At 37.0% G+C, this 18,811-nt stretch overlaps 1 protein-coding gene across 1 annotated transcript in view; it reads left to right on the forward strand.

The window, feature by feature from the left end:
* The window catches only part of MSH3 (mutS homolog 3), a 182,291-nt gene that overhangs the window by 158,470 nt on the left and 5,010 nt on the right, over positions 1-18,811 (forward strand). The window contains 2 exon segments of the mRNA XM_082375445.1: positions 9,158-9,344; positions 13,511-13,640. Coding sequence (XP_082231571.1) covers positions 9,158-9,344; positions 13,511-13,640 — 317 coding nt within the window.

Consider the following 18,811-nt stretch of genomic DNA (forward strand, 5'->3'; position numbering starts at 1 on the left):
GTAAAAGTTTGTCCCTACGATTTAAATTAATTAGAACAAGAAATACCTATTTGATGATGTTTCTATATAGTCTCAAAAATTGGTCATAAGGGCATTTTCATTTCTATTAATATCTTTTACATGAAGTACCATCTGATAAATCACATTTTATTAATGCTAAGGAATTTTTTTCTCTCCATGTGCGTGCTGTGCCTGTTTATAAAGAGATTTGAAGCAATTTATTGGCCTTCCTTGACAAACTGCCAGGCCTCATGTTTTCAGCCAATGGCTGCTTCCCCTTTAATTCCTTTTTGTCTTGACTGCCAAGAGGTTAAGAGCTAAATTTAAGGCGCAAGTGTAGAAACAAATTTGGTTTAGTTTTCCCCATCTCTTCTTATATGGGAGTATTTCTCCATGAGTATTTCTCTAGCATGATTCTTAGAACAGCTGCATCAGAATCAGAGATGCTTATTAAAAATGCTGCTTTCTAAGGCCTGTCACAGACCTATTATATTGGAATCTTCAGCGTGAGACCCTAAAATTAGCATTTTAAAAGCTCATGCTAAATTTGCTGTCTCAAATTTGAGCATCTACTATATGGCTTGTAATCTTACTTTCACGTTCATTGTAACTCTTCTGTTATAAATATTTTGTTATTCTAAATCACTTCAAATCCTTTTTTGTGTTCAATGGAAAAAATATTAAAATCTAGCAGATGTGTGCATAAAATCTAGCTCCAAACTTTGTCTTTTTTTTTTTTTTTGGTCATGCCACGTGGCATGCGGGATCTTAGTTCCCCGACCAGGGATCGAACCCGTGCCCCGTGCAGTGGAAGCATGGAGTCCTAACCACTGGACTGCCAGGGAATTCCCAAACTTTATCTTTAAATTGGTTATTTTTGCATTATTAATTGGACATTTACAACACTAGGTTTAAATTCATGTTTTCCATAAATATTCATTGAGTGCCTACTATGTGGTGTGTGCTGTGCCATAAGAAGAATAAATAAATGTGTGAAAAGCTATAAATAGGAGGCTTTGGGAGTCTTTTTCTGGATGTTGTAACCTCATGAACCTTTCTCTGAATAAGAAGGATTTTTTAAAAGTAGAATTTTGGCAAACATATACATTTGGCCCTAATTGGTGATATATGTACTCATTGGTGAAATATTATATTTCTAGACACATATTTCCAAGGATTATTAACATCTTTGAGTGCATCACTGAATTAAGATCTGTTTCTTATTATCCTGATAAGTGCAAACTTAAACCTCATTCAACTTTTTGGACTCAGTAATTAAGTTTTAGGAAAGCGATGAATTATTAAGTCTGGTTGAAAAAACAAAACAAAACAATTGGCTTCTCTCAGCATAATTTATTTCTATTTACGTCAATTAAGTGTTGGTAGAAAAGGGTATTTACATTAAGTGGCCTCTGGTTAATAATTTTCATGCCACCCTCCCCACGTAAACTCTTTCTTATGGTCCCTAGCTTCAGGAATGCTTTGTACCCAGAATCACACCATTGTGTTTATTTTGAGAGAGAATTGGAAAGTAATAGGTCTTCAAATGCTTAAATTAAATTATCTTAAATGTTTGCTTTTGGCTGTGTGGATGATAACTGGTTTGTTTGCCGAATTTAGTTTAATTCAGCACATATTGATTGAGTACCTACTGTGGAGTATTTGTACTCTATTAAAATATATGTATACTTCTTGGACAGAAGGAAAATATCTTGACTGAGTACATGTCTTCTAGTTGGTAGTAAATACCAGCACTAAAAACCACATTATATTTTACAAAATGAGTGGGCTGTTGAGAATTTTATTGGCAACAGAAATGTTGCCTTATGAGTGCCTCTCTGGTTTATTTAGCTCCTGTAGCTGTGTCTGCCAAACAGGAGATATCTCACTTCATCTTTTTGATGGGAAGTGGTCATATGAATTTAATGCTTCAAAGTCACCTGAGGGTTTGGTTTCGTTTAGTTTTAAGTGCATATTCCTCCGGGCATGTCCCTGGAATGTAGATTCCCTGGAGATACAGTTGTTATCGGTATGATGAAGGAGACTCCTGGACTTTGTAATTAAGAACTCCTGCTTAGGTCTTCCCATTTTTGATTGGGCTGTTTGCTGTTTTTATATTTTGGAAATTAATCCTTTGTCAGTTGCATCATTTGCAAATATTTTCTCCCATTCTGTAGGTTGTCTTTTCATTTTGTTTACAGTTTCCTTTGGTGTGCAAAATCTTTTAAGTTTAATTAGGTCTCATTTGTTTATTTTTGTTTTTATTTTCATTACTCTAGGAGACAGATACAAAAAAATATTGCTGTAATATACATCAAAGAGCTTTTTGCCTATATTTTCCTCTAGGAGTTTTATAGTATCTGGTCCTACATTTAGGTCTTTAATCCATTTTGAGTTTGTTTTTGTGTATGGTGTTAGAGAATGTTCTAATTTCATTCTTTTAAATGCAACTGTCCAGTTTTTGGAGCACCACTTATTGAAGAGACTGTCTTTTCTCCATTGTATATTCTTACCTCTTTTGTTGTAGATTAATTGACCATAGGTACATGGGTTTACTTCTGGGCTTTCTATCCTGTTCCACTGATTTGTGTGTCTGTTTTTATGTCAGTACCATACTATTTTGATTACTATAGCTTTGCAGTATAGTCTGAGGTCAGAGAGCCTGATTCTTTCAGCTCCATTTTTCTTTCTCCAGATTGTTTTGGCTATTCAGGGTCTTTTGTGTTTCCATACAAATTTTTAAAATTTTGTTCTAGTTTTGTGAAAAATGCCCTTGGTAATTTGATAGGGATTGCATTGAATCTGTAGACATTTCTCCAAGGAAGACATCCATATGGCCAACAGGCACATGAAAAAATGCTCAACATTGCTAATTATTAGAGAAATGTATATCAAAACTACAATGAGGTATCATCTCACTCCAGTCAGAAGGGCCATCATGAAAAAGTCTACAAATAATAAATGCTAGAACGGGTGTGGAGAAAAAGGAACCCTCCTACGCTGTTGGTGGGAATGTAAATTGGTACAGCTACTATGGAGAACAGTTTGGATGTTCTTTAAAAAACTAAAAATAGGGTTGCCATATGATCCAGCAGTCCCACTCCTGGGCATATATCTGGAGAAAACTATAATTCAAAAAGATACGTGCACCCCAGTGTTCATTGCAGCACTGTTTACAGTAGCCAAGACATGGAAGCAACCTAAATGTCCTTTGACAGATGACTGAATAAAGAGGATGTGGGGTGTGTGTGTGTGTGTATACACACACAATGGAATATTACTCAGCCATAGAAAAGAATGAAATAATGCCATTTGCAGCAACATGGATGGACCTAAAGATTATCATGCTAAGTGAAGTAAGTCAGACAGAGAAAGAAAAATATCATATGATATCCCTTATATGTGGAATCTTAAAAAAAAAAAAAAGGTTCAATTGAACTTACTTACAAAGCAGAAATAGCCCCACAGACATAGAAAGCAAACTTATGGCTACCAAAGGGGAAAGGGGGGGGATAAATTAGGAGGTTGGGATTAATATATACACACTACTGTATATAAAATAGATAACCAACAGGTACCTACCGTATAGTACAGGGAACTCTACGCAATATTTTGTAATAACCTGTAAGTGAAAATAATCTGAAAAAGAATATATATACACACACACACATACATATTTATATATATATATAACTGAATCACTGTGCTGTACACCTGAAACTAATATGACATTGTAAATCAACTATACTTCAATTGAAAAAAATATTTAAAAAAAAGAACCTTTGCAAGTGACTCAGAAACATATCCAGGTTTAGGAGCTATTATTTAGTTTCAACACTTGACATTTTACAGAAGGAAAAACAGAAACAGAAATTGTGATTTGCTCGAGCTCATAGTGTGAGTTCAGTTATAAAAATGCCTTCTCTGGTTGTGTCGCGTTCCCCTGTATTGATCTTAGTAATTAATCTGGTTAGTCTTTTCCCTCATGACTGATTTATCCTTGCTTTGATGGCCTTAGTTATTTGTGTTGTTTCATAGATAATAGTTAAGAAATAGTTAAATATTTTCCTTTGAATTTCTTGGGACTAGCCCACTGAATAGACAAGTAGATGTGTTGGGGAATGATTTGCCCAGTCAGCACACTGTGGGTTTCCTTTGATAGGAAAACACCTGTGTCCTTATGTGGCCTGCATGTGCTTTGTAGGTGGTTCTAGTGAACATGGTTTCATGTGAGCCAATACAAGTTTGGCATTTTCCTGGATTGCTGCTTTGATTTTCAGCTATGTTTCCATTGACACTGAAAGATTGCTGTAGGGTTTTTTTGCTTGGTTATATTTGCAGTTCACTGTAATAGCTGTTATAAATTGACTTTAAATACCATAGTGTGATCTGATTGCAGCTGATAGTAGAAACAATTACCCTAGATAAAGAAACCTTTTTCATTATCTATTATAATAATTTCATTGCTGCTAATGAGGTGTTTTTGATATTGGTAGAAGAAAGCTGGTTATTTATCTTGGTAATTGCAATCATTTTGCCTTGTCTTAACACAATGATAAAATAAAGTGTTTGAAATGTATCAGTAGAGTATAAAGTGTTTTAAATGTACTGTGATTTTTAAAATAACATTTGTTTTTCTAATGATACTGTAAAGCTTGTTCATTGTGCAAAATTTAAAACTATAGAAAAGCTCAAAAAGGAAAAAAATTTAAATCACCTGTAATTCCACTACCTGGAAATCGTCCTTTAGGTGTATGGCCTTCCAGGGTTTTAAAAAATGCACACGCATAGTGGTAAATTATTTGTGATTTCATTCCATTGCTGGGTTAGTGTTTATGTGTAAATGTGATACAGATCTACTACTTCACATTTTTTTATACCTTTTAAATACCATGCTGTATCTACACATCTTTCAATATTTGGTGTTCTTTTGAAGCCGTTTTTCTCTTCTTAGACTTTAACTTTTTTTTTCTTCCTTACACCATCCTTCTTAAGTTAGAGTACTTTGCTATTCAGGAGATTATTTCCTTCTGTAAAATTTACATAATATGCAAAAAAAACCCAAGCTAAAACACCCATACTGTACAGAATTCTGCGAAGTTTTTAGCGAAGTGAAGTGAGTAGAACATCTTCAATTCCAAAAAGAAGGCAAAATTATCTAATATAAAAGCCCTCCTAGAGGACACTTAGAGGACAAATAGAGTATGAGTTCACTTATCTGAGGAACTAGAAGAGGCAGATTCATAGAGGCAGAGGCTGAGGGGAGAGAAGAACAGGGAGTTATTTTTTGATGGGTTATTTTGAGATGATGAAAAAGCTCTGCTAATGGATAGTAGTGATGACTGCACAACATTGTGAATGTGCTTAATACCACTGAATTATACACCTAAAAAATGTTAAAATGGTAAATTTTACGTGTGTCACAACTACTGAGCCTGCGCTCTAGAGCCTGAGAGCCACAACTACTGAGCCTGCGTGCCACAACTACTGAAGCCCACGTGCCTAGAGCCCGTGCTCCACAACAAGAGAAGCCACCGCAATGAGAAGCCCACGCACCGCAACGAAGAGTAACCCCAGCTCACCACAACTAGAGAAAGCACAGCAACAAAGATCCAACACAGCCAAAAATAAATAAATAAATAAAATTTAAAAAAAAATGGTAAATTTTAGTTATATATATGTAAAATATATGTACTTATATATTATTTTAAAAGCACTTGAAGTATGTCCAAAAAAATCCTGATGCAGTACAATAATAATTTCCTCTAGTTAACAATTTTCATGTTTAAGCTCCAATTACTTATCATTCAATATAAAGAATTCTTTTTTCCACCTGTTAATTTCAGAATTTCTCCCTCATGCTAGCATTTTCCTTTCATAAGGCCCAGAGATTGTGGTTTGAAGGGACAGAGCCCCACCCTATTTGCTATAAGTTAGAAACATCTAGAATGTTATCTCAAAATATCAAGACCTCATAAAAACAAACCCTTGTTCAAATTTTCATGAAAGTGTTCTTGATTTTAGAAACTGATTCAAAAAAGTAGTAATTTCTTTTCTCCATTAATGCTTTATTAAGCTTTGTTGACCTATATAAGGGTTAGACGAGGAGGGAGTAGGGGATTAGAAAGATTAGTCAGCCTCCACTCCTAAAAATATCAGAGTGATTTTTTTTTTCTTAATCACATATCTGTAACCTGTCAGAGCAAACTTACTCTGAGATGAAACCTAAAGAATGCATTTACCATTTTTCCCTGCATTTGAATACAAATACAGGCAGAATGATAATAATGACATATGTTCTGAATTCCTTAAATCTCTAACATATTTTAACATTTGAAAAATTTCAGAATCATTGTCCAGTAGGATGTGTTGTAAATGCTTGTTGGATTAATAGAAAATTACAGACCTTTTGTTAATGGTGTTATACCCTGCCTTATTTCCAAAACGTATTTTAGACAGTTTACTGGGATATATACAATAGAGCAGGACAATAAGAAAGTAAAATGGTATTCAAAGATCAAGGACAAGTAAGGATAGAAACCTAAGATAAAGTCAGTGTTGCTATTTGTCATTATAAGGTGCTATCCAGTTGTCTCCTAGTAACCAAGACCAAAAGGAAAATGGATTTATTGATAAAATTCTGTGTCCATCAGAATCATATAAAATCTTTATATTGCTGAAATTTATTGGAAAAATAAATTTAAGAAGAGGAATTCCTTAAAGGAAATTTCTTGAGAAGTTAACAGAAAATATTTTTATCAATAAACAGTTCCCACAGTTACAAACACATAGTTCCCCAGTGGCCCCAGTGACTGGTTAAGGCGCCACCACTTCTTTAGCGTCTGCTGGGCAGCATTGCTACTTTATCATCAGGTGCTATGGAAAAATAGAATTGTGAAAAAACGTTTTGGCTCCTATAATGGAGTGGCTTTCAGACTGTTCTACAGGGTGTTAGGAGTCCCACAGAGCCCCCTCTAGAAGGGGAAGTGAGGCCTCATAGTGCTGGGTTCTTGACCAAATCAGCGTTCCTTTGATCTCATTGGCAGAGTGAGTTTCTTTGTAAAATTTCATGTGAACAAAGGATTTAACAGGTAAAAGATATTTGAAAACTACTGGTCTAATAGTAGAGTTGGGACCATTGTTTAATAAAAATACACCCAAGATCCCCTGAAATCTGGCCTGACCTCCTTAAGGACAGAAACCCTGTAACACCATAAGACACGTTGGTACCATGGCGTTTTGCTACACACATGTTTTGATGCCATGTATATAAAGCCACCCACCCACCTGTCTAGAGATTAAATTTCATCTAGACTGCTTGGTATGTGTATGGTTTCTATTTTTACATTCAACTTTTAAATTCATACACATTGATTTTGGAATATGGTGTGAGTAGGGACACATCTTTGTTTGTTGTCAGTTTTTTTGGTTTTTTTTTTCTGAAAGAACCAATTAGCTACCATCTTTTTTTATTGATTGATCATTCAGCCTTCCCTCCTGATTTGAAATCTCACCTTAGAATATCTTTCCCCAAAGCATTCTACAATTCCTGCAGTTCCCAGTGAGACCACTCTGTTACCGTAGTGTTTCTAGAAAGCACTTAAGTATACGTAAACTGTTGCATTAAAATCTTAGCCAGTGCTTGCTTGTTTTTCTAACTCTTGAATCAAAGACACCCCCCCCCCCGATAGTTGCCTTATCAGAGCTATTTTATTATCAACGAAAGATATGTTCTTTTTGTCAGTTCACAACCTGTCAGGAATAAAATCAAACATTGTTAAGTGAGAATCAAACATTATGGTTCTGAAGAATTCAGAGTGGTTGCAGGGATAGGAAAGTTTAATCTTCTTGCTTCGTGGTAGGGAACATATTAGTAAAGTAAACATTGAAAATTGAGGTAAATAACAGGGTTTGAACTTTAAAAAAGTAACCAGAATGCTCCTGAGTTAGCAACATTTCAGAAATTATGTTTTGTAGTTATAGATTTTAAAGTAGACAGAATCGACAGCACTATCACCTCCATCATAGATGTAGTTAATTACAGTTTCTAAATGCCACTTATTACTGGAGCATTTCTCCTAAGGTGCCACCAGTCTTTGGAAGTGAGGGGGTGGGCATTATACTCCATCGCTCCTGCCCAGTACGTGGCTCCAGTCACAGGATAGTTAAGGCTCGGTTTTACCATGAGTTTTTCCAGAAATAAGAGACATTTTATGCTGCTGTAGGTCACATGTGAACTGCTGTAGAAAAACTAAATTGATGAAGGTATTTTGCTGAGAAAATAGTCACCAGCGTCCACAAAGCTGGCTAGTGGGTCAGAGTCTGAATTCTAGGTTTTGCGGCTAACTGCGTGACCTGGAGTGCAAATACCTAATTTTCCCCCCCAGATTTCTTTTTACATTCTCCCAAATGTGTTCTGTAAACCATTATTGTCAGAAGGGGCTCCAGGAGAAGTTTCAAGGGTCCATGGTTAAATGAGTTAGAAATGCTGTGTACTAGCTCAGGTGTAAGAAATGCATAATATGTAGTAGAATATTAAAGGCTCTAAGAAGTCTTACAGGAAAGAACCCTTACATCTTTTGAACCTGTTTCTTGACATCTCTAAGAACTCTGTTCCATGAAGTCCACTTTAGGAACCTGTATTAGGTGTCTGAGGTTATTTAAACCTCTATAATTCTAGTTCTAGTAAAAAAAAAAAAAAGTTTTATCTTATTTCAACATGGTACTTTAATTTGTAATATCGGTGTGGAATCTTCTTCAGGAAACACTGGAAAAAGCCTTTGATTGTACAGCATCCTAGTACTAATGGATTTTACACACAGTGTTACAGAGAAGCGTTGTTTTCCCCTGTGAGTACCAAAACCTTGATTTGAAATGATTGGTCAGAAAGAGGCCGAGTCAGAGGTTTCCCTGCTTTTCAAGAGCTCTGTCCAGTACCTCAGGTTCTACCCAGAATGTTTCTATAAGGTGCCATTTGATGTTAGACACTCTTTATATCCAACATATTTTCTTTTGTTTAATACAATTTCAACTGTTAATGGCTCAAAGTACATAGACCCCTGTAGGGATCTTTTATAGTTATTGTTCAGAAAATAATGTCTGGCTTCCTAATAATGAAGTTCAGAGGAAAATCAGGATTTTGTCATCTTGTTTGTAGGATGGGGGCTGCAGATAACATATATAAAGGACAGAGTACATTTATGGAAGAACTGGCTGACACAGCAGAAATAATAAGAAAAGCAACATCACAGTCTTTGGTTATCTTGGATGAACTGGGAAGAGGGACAAGCACCCATGATGGAATCGCCATTGCTTACGCTACACTTGAGCATTTTATTAGAGATGTAAGTATCTTGCATACCTTTTTGTACAGGAATGGTGCATACTATACAAATTGTTTTCCTGACCTCAGTTTCGAAATATTCAATATTATCCTGCAGTTGATCCTATTCCTGCAATTGATCATTCAAATGCTATACGTGGAAGTCAGGTAGATTGGCCCTAAGTAACGTTTGTAGTTCTTTGATGTGTCTTACTTTCTTTTGCTGAGGCAGAATAAACCTGGTCAGTAGGAGAAAGGCCTCCTTGGCAATATTTCCACCTAGAACTGTATCTTACTTTCCTTGGCAAACTAAATCAAGAGCAGGGGCCATCCACCTGCGACCCAATCCTTGAGAAAAGAACCAAATAAGAGATAGTGCCATTTTTGCCCTGTGAAATACTTTTTTCAGCAATATCCTAGAAGATCTCCTTATAAGACATTTGATCTGATCTTTCGGTGTCTCTATGTTAGTAACACCTTCAGTGCATGTGTCTTTTTTTTTTTTAGAGTTCATTTCTTTTTTTTTTTTTTGGCTGCATTGGGTCTTTGTTGCTGTGCGTGTGCTTTCTCTAGTTGTGGCGAGTGGGGGCTACTCTATTGCGGTGCGTGGGCTTCTCATTGTGGTGGCTTCTCTTGTTGCGGAGCACACGCTTTAGGCACGCGGGCTTCAGTAGTTGTGGCTTGCGGACTCTGGAGCGCAGACTCAGTAGTTGAGGTGCACGGGCTTGGTTGCTCTGTGGCATGTGGGATCTTCCTGACCAGGGATCGAACCCGTGTCTCCTGCATTGGCAGGTGGATTCTTAACCACTGCGCCACCAGGGAAGTACCAGAGTTCGTTTCTAAGCATCTGAATGTGAACTTTTGTTTGTGTCAAACTTTGCACCCCTGTCATCTCCATCAAACTGTCCCCTTTATTAACTGTCTCTATTTTTGTTTATTTTGATCTCTCCTTTTTTTCTCTCACCTTAACACCTGCCCCTGAACCTTGTCTCTTCTTTGGTTTTTCTTTTTCTATTTTGTTCTCTACTTTTTACACTTTTCTTTGTGTCTTCCTTCCATTTTCATTTCTTCCTTTCTTCCTTAAATAGCCAATAAAAGCTCATTTTTTGCTCATATTTCTTTGCAAAAATAAAATCCCCTTTTCTTTAAAGTTTTGTGGCCCTCAGTTTTTTGTTTAAACATTTAGTTAGATTACATAGTTAATGATGACATATTTTCTGTTTTAAAATTAATACTTTTTATTTTTAAAGAAATTCTGTATTTGCAAAAAGATATAGCTCAGGAACTTTTCTTTAATCATTGTAGAAACGACAGGTTCAGTATAGTTCTATATCTGCCTCCAAAACACACTTTTTAAACATTCATTTAAGAATACTACTCATGCAAGAAGGAGGAGATATGGGGATATATGTATATGTATAGCTGATTCACTTTGTTATAAAGCAGAAACTAACACACCATTGTAAAGCAATTATACTCCAATAAAGATGTTTAAAAAAAAAAAAGGATACTACTCAGCTGTAAAAAAGAATGGAATTTTGCCATTTGCAGCAACATGGATGGGCATTATGCTAAGTGAAATAGCTCAGACAGAGAAAGACAAATACTGTATGATATCACTTAGGTGGAATCAAAAAATACAACAAACTAGTGAATATAACAAAAAAGAAGCAGACTCACAGATACAGAGAGAAAACTAGTGGGGAGAAGGAAGCAGGGAAGGGCTTTTTAGGGGTAAGGGGAAAAAGGGTTATTATGGGGTTATATGAAATCATGTGTGTGAAACTTCCAAAAATTGTAAAGCACTACAGAATTTAAAGAATCTTTCATTTAATAAAAAATAGGTTAATTAATTAAGACATTCCTTTTTTTTTGAGCCTTCAGGAACAAATTATGACAGAGCTGAATTTGTCAACTTTGAGTTTCCTTTAATTGTATCAACTCTATAGCAGTGTATCAGTTACTATTGACTGCATAACAAAATACCCTGAAACTTAGTGGCTTAAAACAACAATAATCATTTATTGTCTCTCAGAGTATCTGGAGGTGAGAAATTTGGGAGCAGCTTGGCTGGGTGGTTTTGGCCCAGGGCCTCTTCTGAGGTTGCAGTCAAGTTGTCACCCAGGGCTACAGGATCCTCTTCCAATGTGGCTCACTCACATGGCTGGCAAGTTGGTGCTGGCGATTGGCCAGGGCCCTCAATTTCTTTCGCTATGGGCCTCTCCACGGGCTGCTTGAGTATCCTTACAGAGTGGCATCTGGCTTCCCCCAGAGGAGGCGTTCCAAGAGGCCAAGGTAGAAGGAACAGTGCATTTTATTTTGCCGTCATGTTGTTGACTTCACAGGGCCAGCCCTGATCAGTGTGGAAGAGGCTACTTAAGAGCATGAGCGTTGGGAAGCGAAGATCTTTGGGGCCATGTTGGAGGCTGGCTGCCAAAAGCAGTTTGTCACAATCTCAAAGAGTCATTTAAGAACCTTCAGGAACAAATTAGGACAGAGTTGAATTTGTCACTTATGTTTTCATTGCTTCTGTAGCAGTTTTTGGATATTTTAAACGTTGATGAAGAAAGTGTTAGTTTTAGATAAAGTTTACCTTGGAGTTAAGTCATTGAAGAGGATTCTTCAGGAACAAGAGTCCCTAAGTTTTTTATGGATGAAAATCTTTATTTTTCATGTGTTTCGATTGCTGGGATGGGGAAGAGAGGAAAAGGAGGAGTCAGGGAGGCTACGTGTTGCTGCTGCAGGGTGAAAATGGCCTTGAGGGGGGCAGTGGTGTAACCCAAACCCTTAGGTCTTCCAGCTAGAAATGCCCGTCAGCTCAGGGAAGGGACACCAGGGAGACAGCTGGTCCTAAGATATTTCAGGGCAGATTTTAAGAGCAACTTGTCAAAGAAATCCTGCCTTAATAGGTTTATTTGTAATTGTTTTTAGAGAGAAGGCATATGTTCTGACTTTTAATATGGCGAATGGCAGATGAATCAAAACTGGAGTTCTTCAATTTGATTACCCTCTTCTGCTAATTTTTAGACCAAGATTTGGTGTTAACTTCCCTTAAGATAGGGATTTCTAGAACACGTATAACTGTGCTTTAAAACATTGCTAATTAAGTAATCCACAAGTCTGTACTGATACTAACAACACAAAAATAAATTTTAAAATGGTGAGGGTAGGGAGGAAGAAGGGAAAGCTCTACTTTACAAAATTCCAGCTAACAGAGAATGCTTTGTTGGTTTTTTTTTAATCTACATTTATTAACTACCAGAATAATAACTGATTCAGGCAATGATGATCAACAGATAGTAAAACCTTTGGATGAAAGATTGTTGGAGAAAATGATATTCACACAGTTTCAAAGTTATTTATTAATTACAAAGGAGAAAGGTGTCAGTGCAGTGAAGGAATCTTCTGGGCACACACTTAAACCAAATAATCAGCTTTAGCATCCCCAATAATAGATCAGATTGACATCATGTGCCTCCTGATGTGATATACTGAAAAGGGTATGTCACCTACGTATATATGTAATATTGCTGGTAATAAGTTTTAATCTGAATTGAATGAGGCAAATCCAAATTGAGGGAGATTATGCAAAACAGCCCTCCTGGATACTTCAAAAATTTTAAAGACATAGAAGTCAAAAAAGAGAAGTCTGGGGAACTGTTCTAGATTAATGGGGCCTAAAGAGGCACGAATAAGTGCACCACATGAGTCTTGATTTTTTTTTTTTTTTTAATATAAAGAAATTTCTGAAGAACATTATTGGGACAGTAAGGGGAATCCATGGACTATATATTAGTAAATAGTGATATATCATTGTTAAATTTCTTGAGTGTATTAATTTTATTCTGGTTATGTAGGAGAATGTTTTTGTTCTCAGAAGATAGAATCTTAGGTATTTAGGGACCAAGTGTCATGGTGTCTACAATTCTCAAATGGTTCAGGAAAAAAGTGTGTGTGTGTGTGTGTGTGTGTGTGTGTGTGTGTGTGTGTGTAGAGGGGGAGGGAGGAAGAAAGGGGAAATATGGCAAAATATTAACAAATGGTTGTCTAGATAAAGAATACATGAGTGTTCATTGTACTTGTCTTGAAGCTTTTATGAAGGTTTGAAATTTTTCAAAATGAAGTTGGAGAAAAATTTAAATTAAAATTTAAAAATAAAATAACTTTCATTATGTCTCACTGCTTTAGGTGAAATCCTTAACCCTCTTTGTTACCCATTATCCACCAGTCTGTGAATTAGAAAAAAGTTACTCACAACAGGTGGGGAATTATCACATGGGATTCTTGGTCAATGAGGATGAAAGCAAACAGGACCCAGGTATGAATTGTTCTTGCAGTAAGTACAACTAGAATTCTGTTGGTTTTCATAATTTATAACTTGAAGTTCATAGAAGCATGAACTTATTGCTTATTAATCATAAAAGCTGTGAATGTTGATTGTAATTGACATTTGTCCAAATTCATTTTCTCTAAGCTTAGGGTCAGATAGAATTTGCATTTATCCTCGCCATGTCTGAATCCTTCTCTGGCCCTCCTTATCTCATTTTTCTACAAGAAGGTGGGGTGAGGGGATCATTTAGGTTTTATTCTTAGATCCGTCTCAGGAAAGATGCCCTAACAGTCCAAGTGTATTAGTTATCTTTAAAAATACTCAATACATTTCCCAAAATATCATTTAACATTAATTACTTACTAAGAGCAGTACTCTATACGGGCCATACATGTTATCTTAATTTGACAAGGAAAGTGAATCTCAGGTAAAGTGGGTTCCCCATGTCAGACACCTGGGTGGGGGCTGAACTGAGCCTAGAATCCATGTCCTCTGCCTGCAGGTTCTCTTCTGCTCTGCTAGAAATGTTCTTTTCGTGAAAAAGAACATCATTAGCCAATAGAAAAAATTCAAGTGCTGTAAGTAATATAGTAGATTTTAGCTTTTTTTTTTCCCCTGTTCAATAATAATTTTTTTTAAGCTGTGGGCCAGTGATGGTTTATGCATTTGGTGTGCTACAATGGAAAATCCATTATCAAAGATACTCCAGAGTCCAAATTTTATTTTGCAAAAGTAATAAGTAAGGATGGACCTGAAAAAGATATCAGGCAACTGGCCCAAATAAAACAAAGTACTGGACCTAAGATAAATGTAATGTTAGGCAGTCCTGGCCTTTCACCACCATGCGGTCTTGAAAAACACATCATAAATTCTCTCATGGAAGCAGTTTTGTATCTATTCATCTGCATCCAAAGTGACAGGAGGAGCTTATAAGCTAAAATCCAATGGGATAAACAAAACAGAGTTCACTAGCAGGGAAGGGTCAGTGGTAAGTGTTTGATGTGAACTGACTGCTAACCCAGACCCTTACATCTTAAGTGTTTTGGCATTTTATTTTATTGATTTAGATTTTTATTCGTGAACATAATTTTTAAAAACTAAATGATCCAAAGACTCATGCTAACAGGCAGTGTTCCCCTGCTTCCATCCTTTTATTACTCCACGGCTCCTCCCCATCCCAGTCCCAAGGCAACTGCTTTTGACTCTTTCATCCATTTCTTCCATAGTTCTAAATACTGTGCTTATTTTCCTATCTCTTGGTTCATCAACCTGACACAATATTTACTGACTTCTGTTAAATGAGGGTCTTCGGCCCTCCCTTCCCCTTCCTCCTGGTATAGTAGTTTCACGTTTTTTCCATTTCATTCACATTCATTGTTTTCACTATTACTGCCAGTAGGTATTGCTTACTCATGAGCCAAGTATGGAGACAAGTATGTTTTCTTTCTTTAACAATGTTTTTCTTGAAGGTAATAATTGTTTTTAGTTTTTCATTGTTTTATTTGAGTCTATTGTTGAAAATTCCTGTATCCTCCAATAGTTTTGCAAAACACCTCTCTAGACAGTTTTCCACATGATTGAACCTGTTGGTTCCAGTTTTCCCCAGTGGTGTCATTCTTCCTGGAGCCCTTTGTCCTCCTGCTCATCTGAACTGGTTGTTTCCTAGGCCTGCTGCCCAGCTGTTGATATCATCCTAGGAAGTCTCTTAACCTCTCCTCTGTGCATTTGATTGCAAGTAACAGAACACTTGGACTCACACCAGCTCAGATGATGAGGATACGTATAATCTCGTATTACAGGAACCTCAGGAAGGGTGGGCTTCAGCTCCTCTTCTTTGCAGTTCTCCAGGCTTTGTCTTCCTGCCCTGCTGGTTTCATCATCAGACTAGCAGCAAGATGCTGCATTGCATCCAGAATTGACAATGTCGGAAGGAAGAAAAGGGACCAGCTTTTCCTGTGACTCTTTTCTTAGGAGCAAGGGAACTTTTCTTAGATACCCACTAGCATCTCATCAGTGTCCTATCTTATTTTCAGGACTGAATCACATGATCATTCTTAAACCAATTCCTAGAAGTAAGAATGGAAGGGATAACTTTGATCAGCCTAGACTAATTGGGATCAACATTTGGAGCTGGATATGAAGACACTGCTCCCTGAGATAAATGGTCAGGGAGTTAATTCCTTTATAAATCAGGGTTTTCTTAGAGGTGGAATAGATTTTGGATAGGCTACTAATAATATCAACTAAAGAAGGTAAAGTTTTTAAGATTTTGCATGAATGAAAATGTCTCCATACCTTCACACTTGATTTATAATTTAGCTAGGGCTAGAATTTTAGGTTGAAAATAATTTTCACTCAGAAACTTGAAGCATTCTTCCATTGCCTGCTCACTTCCAATATTATCCCTGACTGTATCTATGCTTCAGCCTTTACCTCTGACCTAATTCTTCTTCTGTCTAGATTAGAGGCCATTGGTCATCGGTAAAATGCCCCAGTGGCCTTTTGGGTGACTTCCAAGATACTATGCTTATCTGTTTCCTTTGGTGTGGTAGATACAGCAAGGGACCACCAGTAAGAAACCTGCGTTTTAGTCTCTTCCAGTCCAATAGATGTTGGAAAAGTCACCTAACCTCATCCATCTCTAAATTTTTATGAATCTATCCTAAAAGTGACTTCAGAAACTATTTGATCAGCACACATCTCTTTAATACCTGCCTAGAGGAGTTTTGCTTTAAAACAGTTTTGCTAAGTTTCCCTGTAACAAACAGAAACTTGAATGATTACTTTCACTGACTCTAAGCTGTGTCAGATAAGCTTTTCAGTAATACCTGTTTTAAGAATTTGGTCATAGCTTACAAGGAGGGTCCTCACTAAGAACTTTTATTTGAAGCTGTAAAGAAGTGAGTCGTTTTACCATCTGCTCTGCGACCTGGCTCTCTCCACCTCCATGTTTCCTTTGTACACACACACACGTCTCCCTCTCTCTCTCTCTCTCTTCTCCCTCTTCTTCCCTCTCTCTCCCATGGAAGAGTGGTGAAAGGTAGTCTTGAAGTAGAACGTAACTATAAAAATAGCTCCTTCAGGTGATTATGGAAGAGTGGTTACATTATTTACCTTGATGCTGTAAGAACTACCATAATTAGTACTAAAGTAGAGACCAGCATATGATGACAAATTCAGCAGTTGTTTGTACTGAGGTATGTTAATGAGTTTTTTGGGAGCAGTATCATATTTTATATAATTTAACTATATTTTATAGCTATATTTAAGAGACATTTTTTAGCTAGCTATATTATATATACTACATGTTATATGTATATAAAGCAAAAAAAAAGGAAAAAGCCGTCAGCAGAGCAGTGTTTAAATGAAGGGGTTTTGTGGCATTTAGTAGGCTTTCAGAAAAGGATAGATGGATGGTTGGATGGATGGATGGATGGGTGGAGGGATGGATGGATAATGAATGGACAGATGGACTGACAGATGAATTAACCTCTTTTTTAGAAAGGTCAGTGTGGAGGCTAGATTATAGAGGAGAGGCTGGAGGTGGAGAAATCAGTTAGGACTAACCCAGTTGAAGTGATAAAGGCAATACTTGTCTTTGAGATGAAAAGAATTGGCTTTTTTGATACCCCACTGCTGTTCACTTGAGTTTGGGTCTTGTGAGCATTGAAGGGTAACAAAAAACTATCCAGGTTAGCAGGTACTGGTTTCTACATGCTTCTTTCCTAGTCTTTTCCCACCCACTTTGTCACCTGTTCTTTGTGTTCCTTGAGTTTTATTTGGAGGCAAAAGGTATTCTTAGTGCTTTGTAATGTGAGTTTTAGTCTATATGTATTCCTGGGCGTGTCAGCATTCTTTTCACCTCCCACCTCTAGCACCCACCCTTAGAAAGGTATTATTTGTCTGTTGCTGAATTCTTAGAGGAGGTTAAAGAAAATTCCATTATCCTTGTTCTCCATTGTGTTCAGTCTTTTGGCTTTTTAGCTTTTAGCTGATAAAAGAATAAAGCATACACATTTATCAAATGAAATAATATATGAAAAAAGCTCCTGATAAACTTATAATAAGTATACTAGGGTCTCAGAAATCATTGTGAATCTGGTTTATCTTGGACATTTTTGCAATACCGTGCAATTATATTGAATTTTGTAATAAGAGCTGCATAATCCCGAGCTGCTTTAGATTTATCAAAGATTAAACTGTATGCAGCTGTTGGGGAGAAGAATTTGTTCTCTACCCTTCTTGGTTCTTTTTTTTTATTTTTATTTATTTTTATTTTTTAAAGGAAATTTTAATGTCATTAACATATCGAAGGTCTTTTTTTTTTTTTTAAGTATTTATTTATTTATTTATGGCTATGTTGGGTCTTCGTTTCTGTGCGAGGGCTTTCTCCAGTTGCGGCGAGCGGGGCCACTCTTCATCGCAGTGCGCGGGCCTCTCACTGTCGCGGCCTCTCTTGTTGCGGAGCACAGGCTCCAGACACGCAGGCTCAGTAATTGTGGCTCACGGGCCCAGCTGCTCCGTGGCATGTGGGATCTTCCCATACCAGGGCTCGAACCCGTGTCCCCTGCCTTGGCAGGCAGATTCTCAACCACTGCGCCACCAGGGAAGCACTCCTTCTTGGTTCTTTGGCTGGTCTAATAATCAAATTAACATAAGACAGATTAACAGGAGAAAACCAAATTTAATTATTTATCTACGGGGGCCTCATAAGAATATGAGGGCAAGTTGGGCAGTTGAGGCTCCTATGCCATCCTGAGCTAAGGAATGGGATAGGAGACTGGGGCATCAAAGGGGAGGATGGTAATTCACAGGGAAATAAGAAAAACAGATATTTGGTAATTATATGCTTGTCTTGCCCTATACATAGGTCATTCAGATAAACGTTATCTGTGGTAACAGTCTGTCTCTGAGCCAGGGCCCCCCCTACCTCCATCTAAATTCTTTTAGGCCGTTGAAGGGGGAGCTAAAAAGCCCTTCCTGAGCCTGTTGGACCTTCCCTGTCTTCAGCTCCAGACAGTCTGCATGCCAGAGTGGCACATTTTGGGGAGGCTTGTTCTGAATCCCTTCACAGCCTTGTCTTTGTATTATTGTACTTCATTATATCCCAATTCTTTAAAAGTTTTAACTTCATGTATATGTACTATGTGGTAGACTGG

This window comes from Balaenoptera borealis, assembly GCF_965194805.1.
Source record: "Balaenoptera borealis genome assembly, chromosome: 2".
NCBI classification, from domain to species: Eukaryota; Metazoa; Chordata; class Mammalia; order Artiodactyla; family Balaenopteridae; genus Balaenoptera; species Balaenoptera borealis.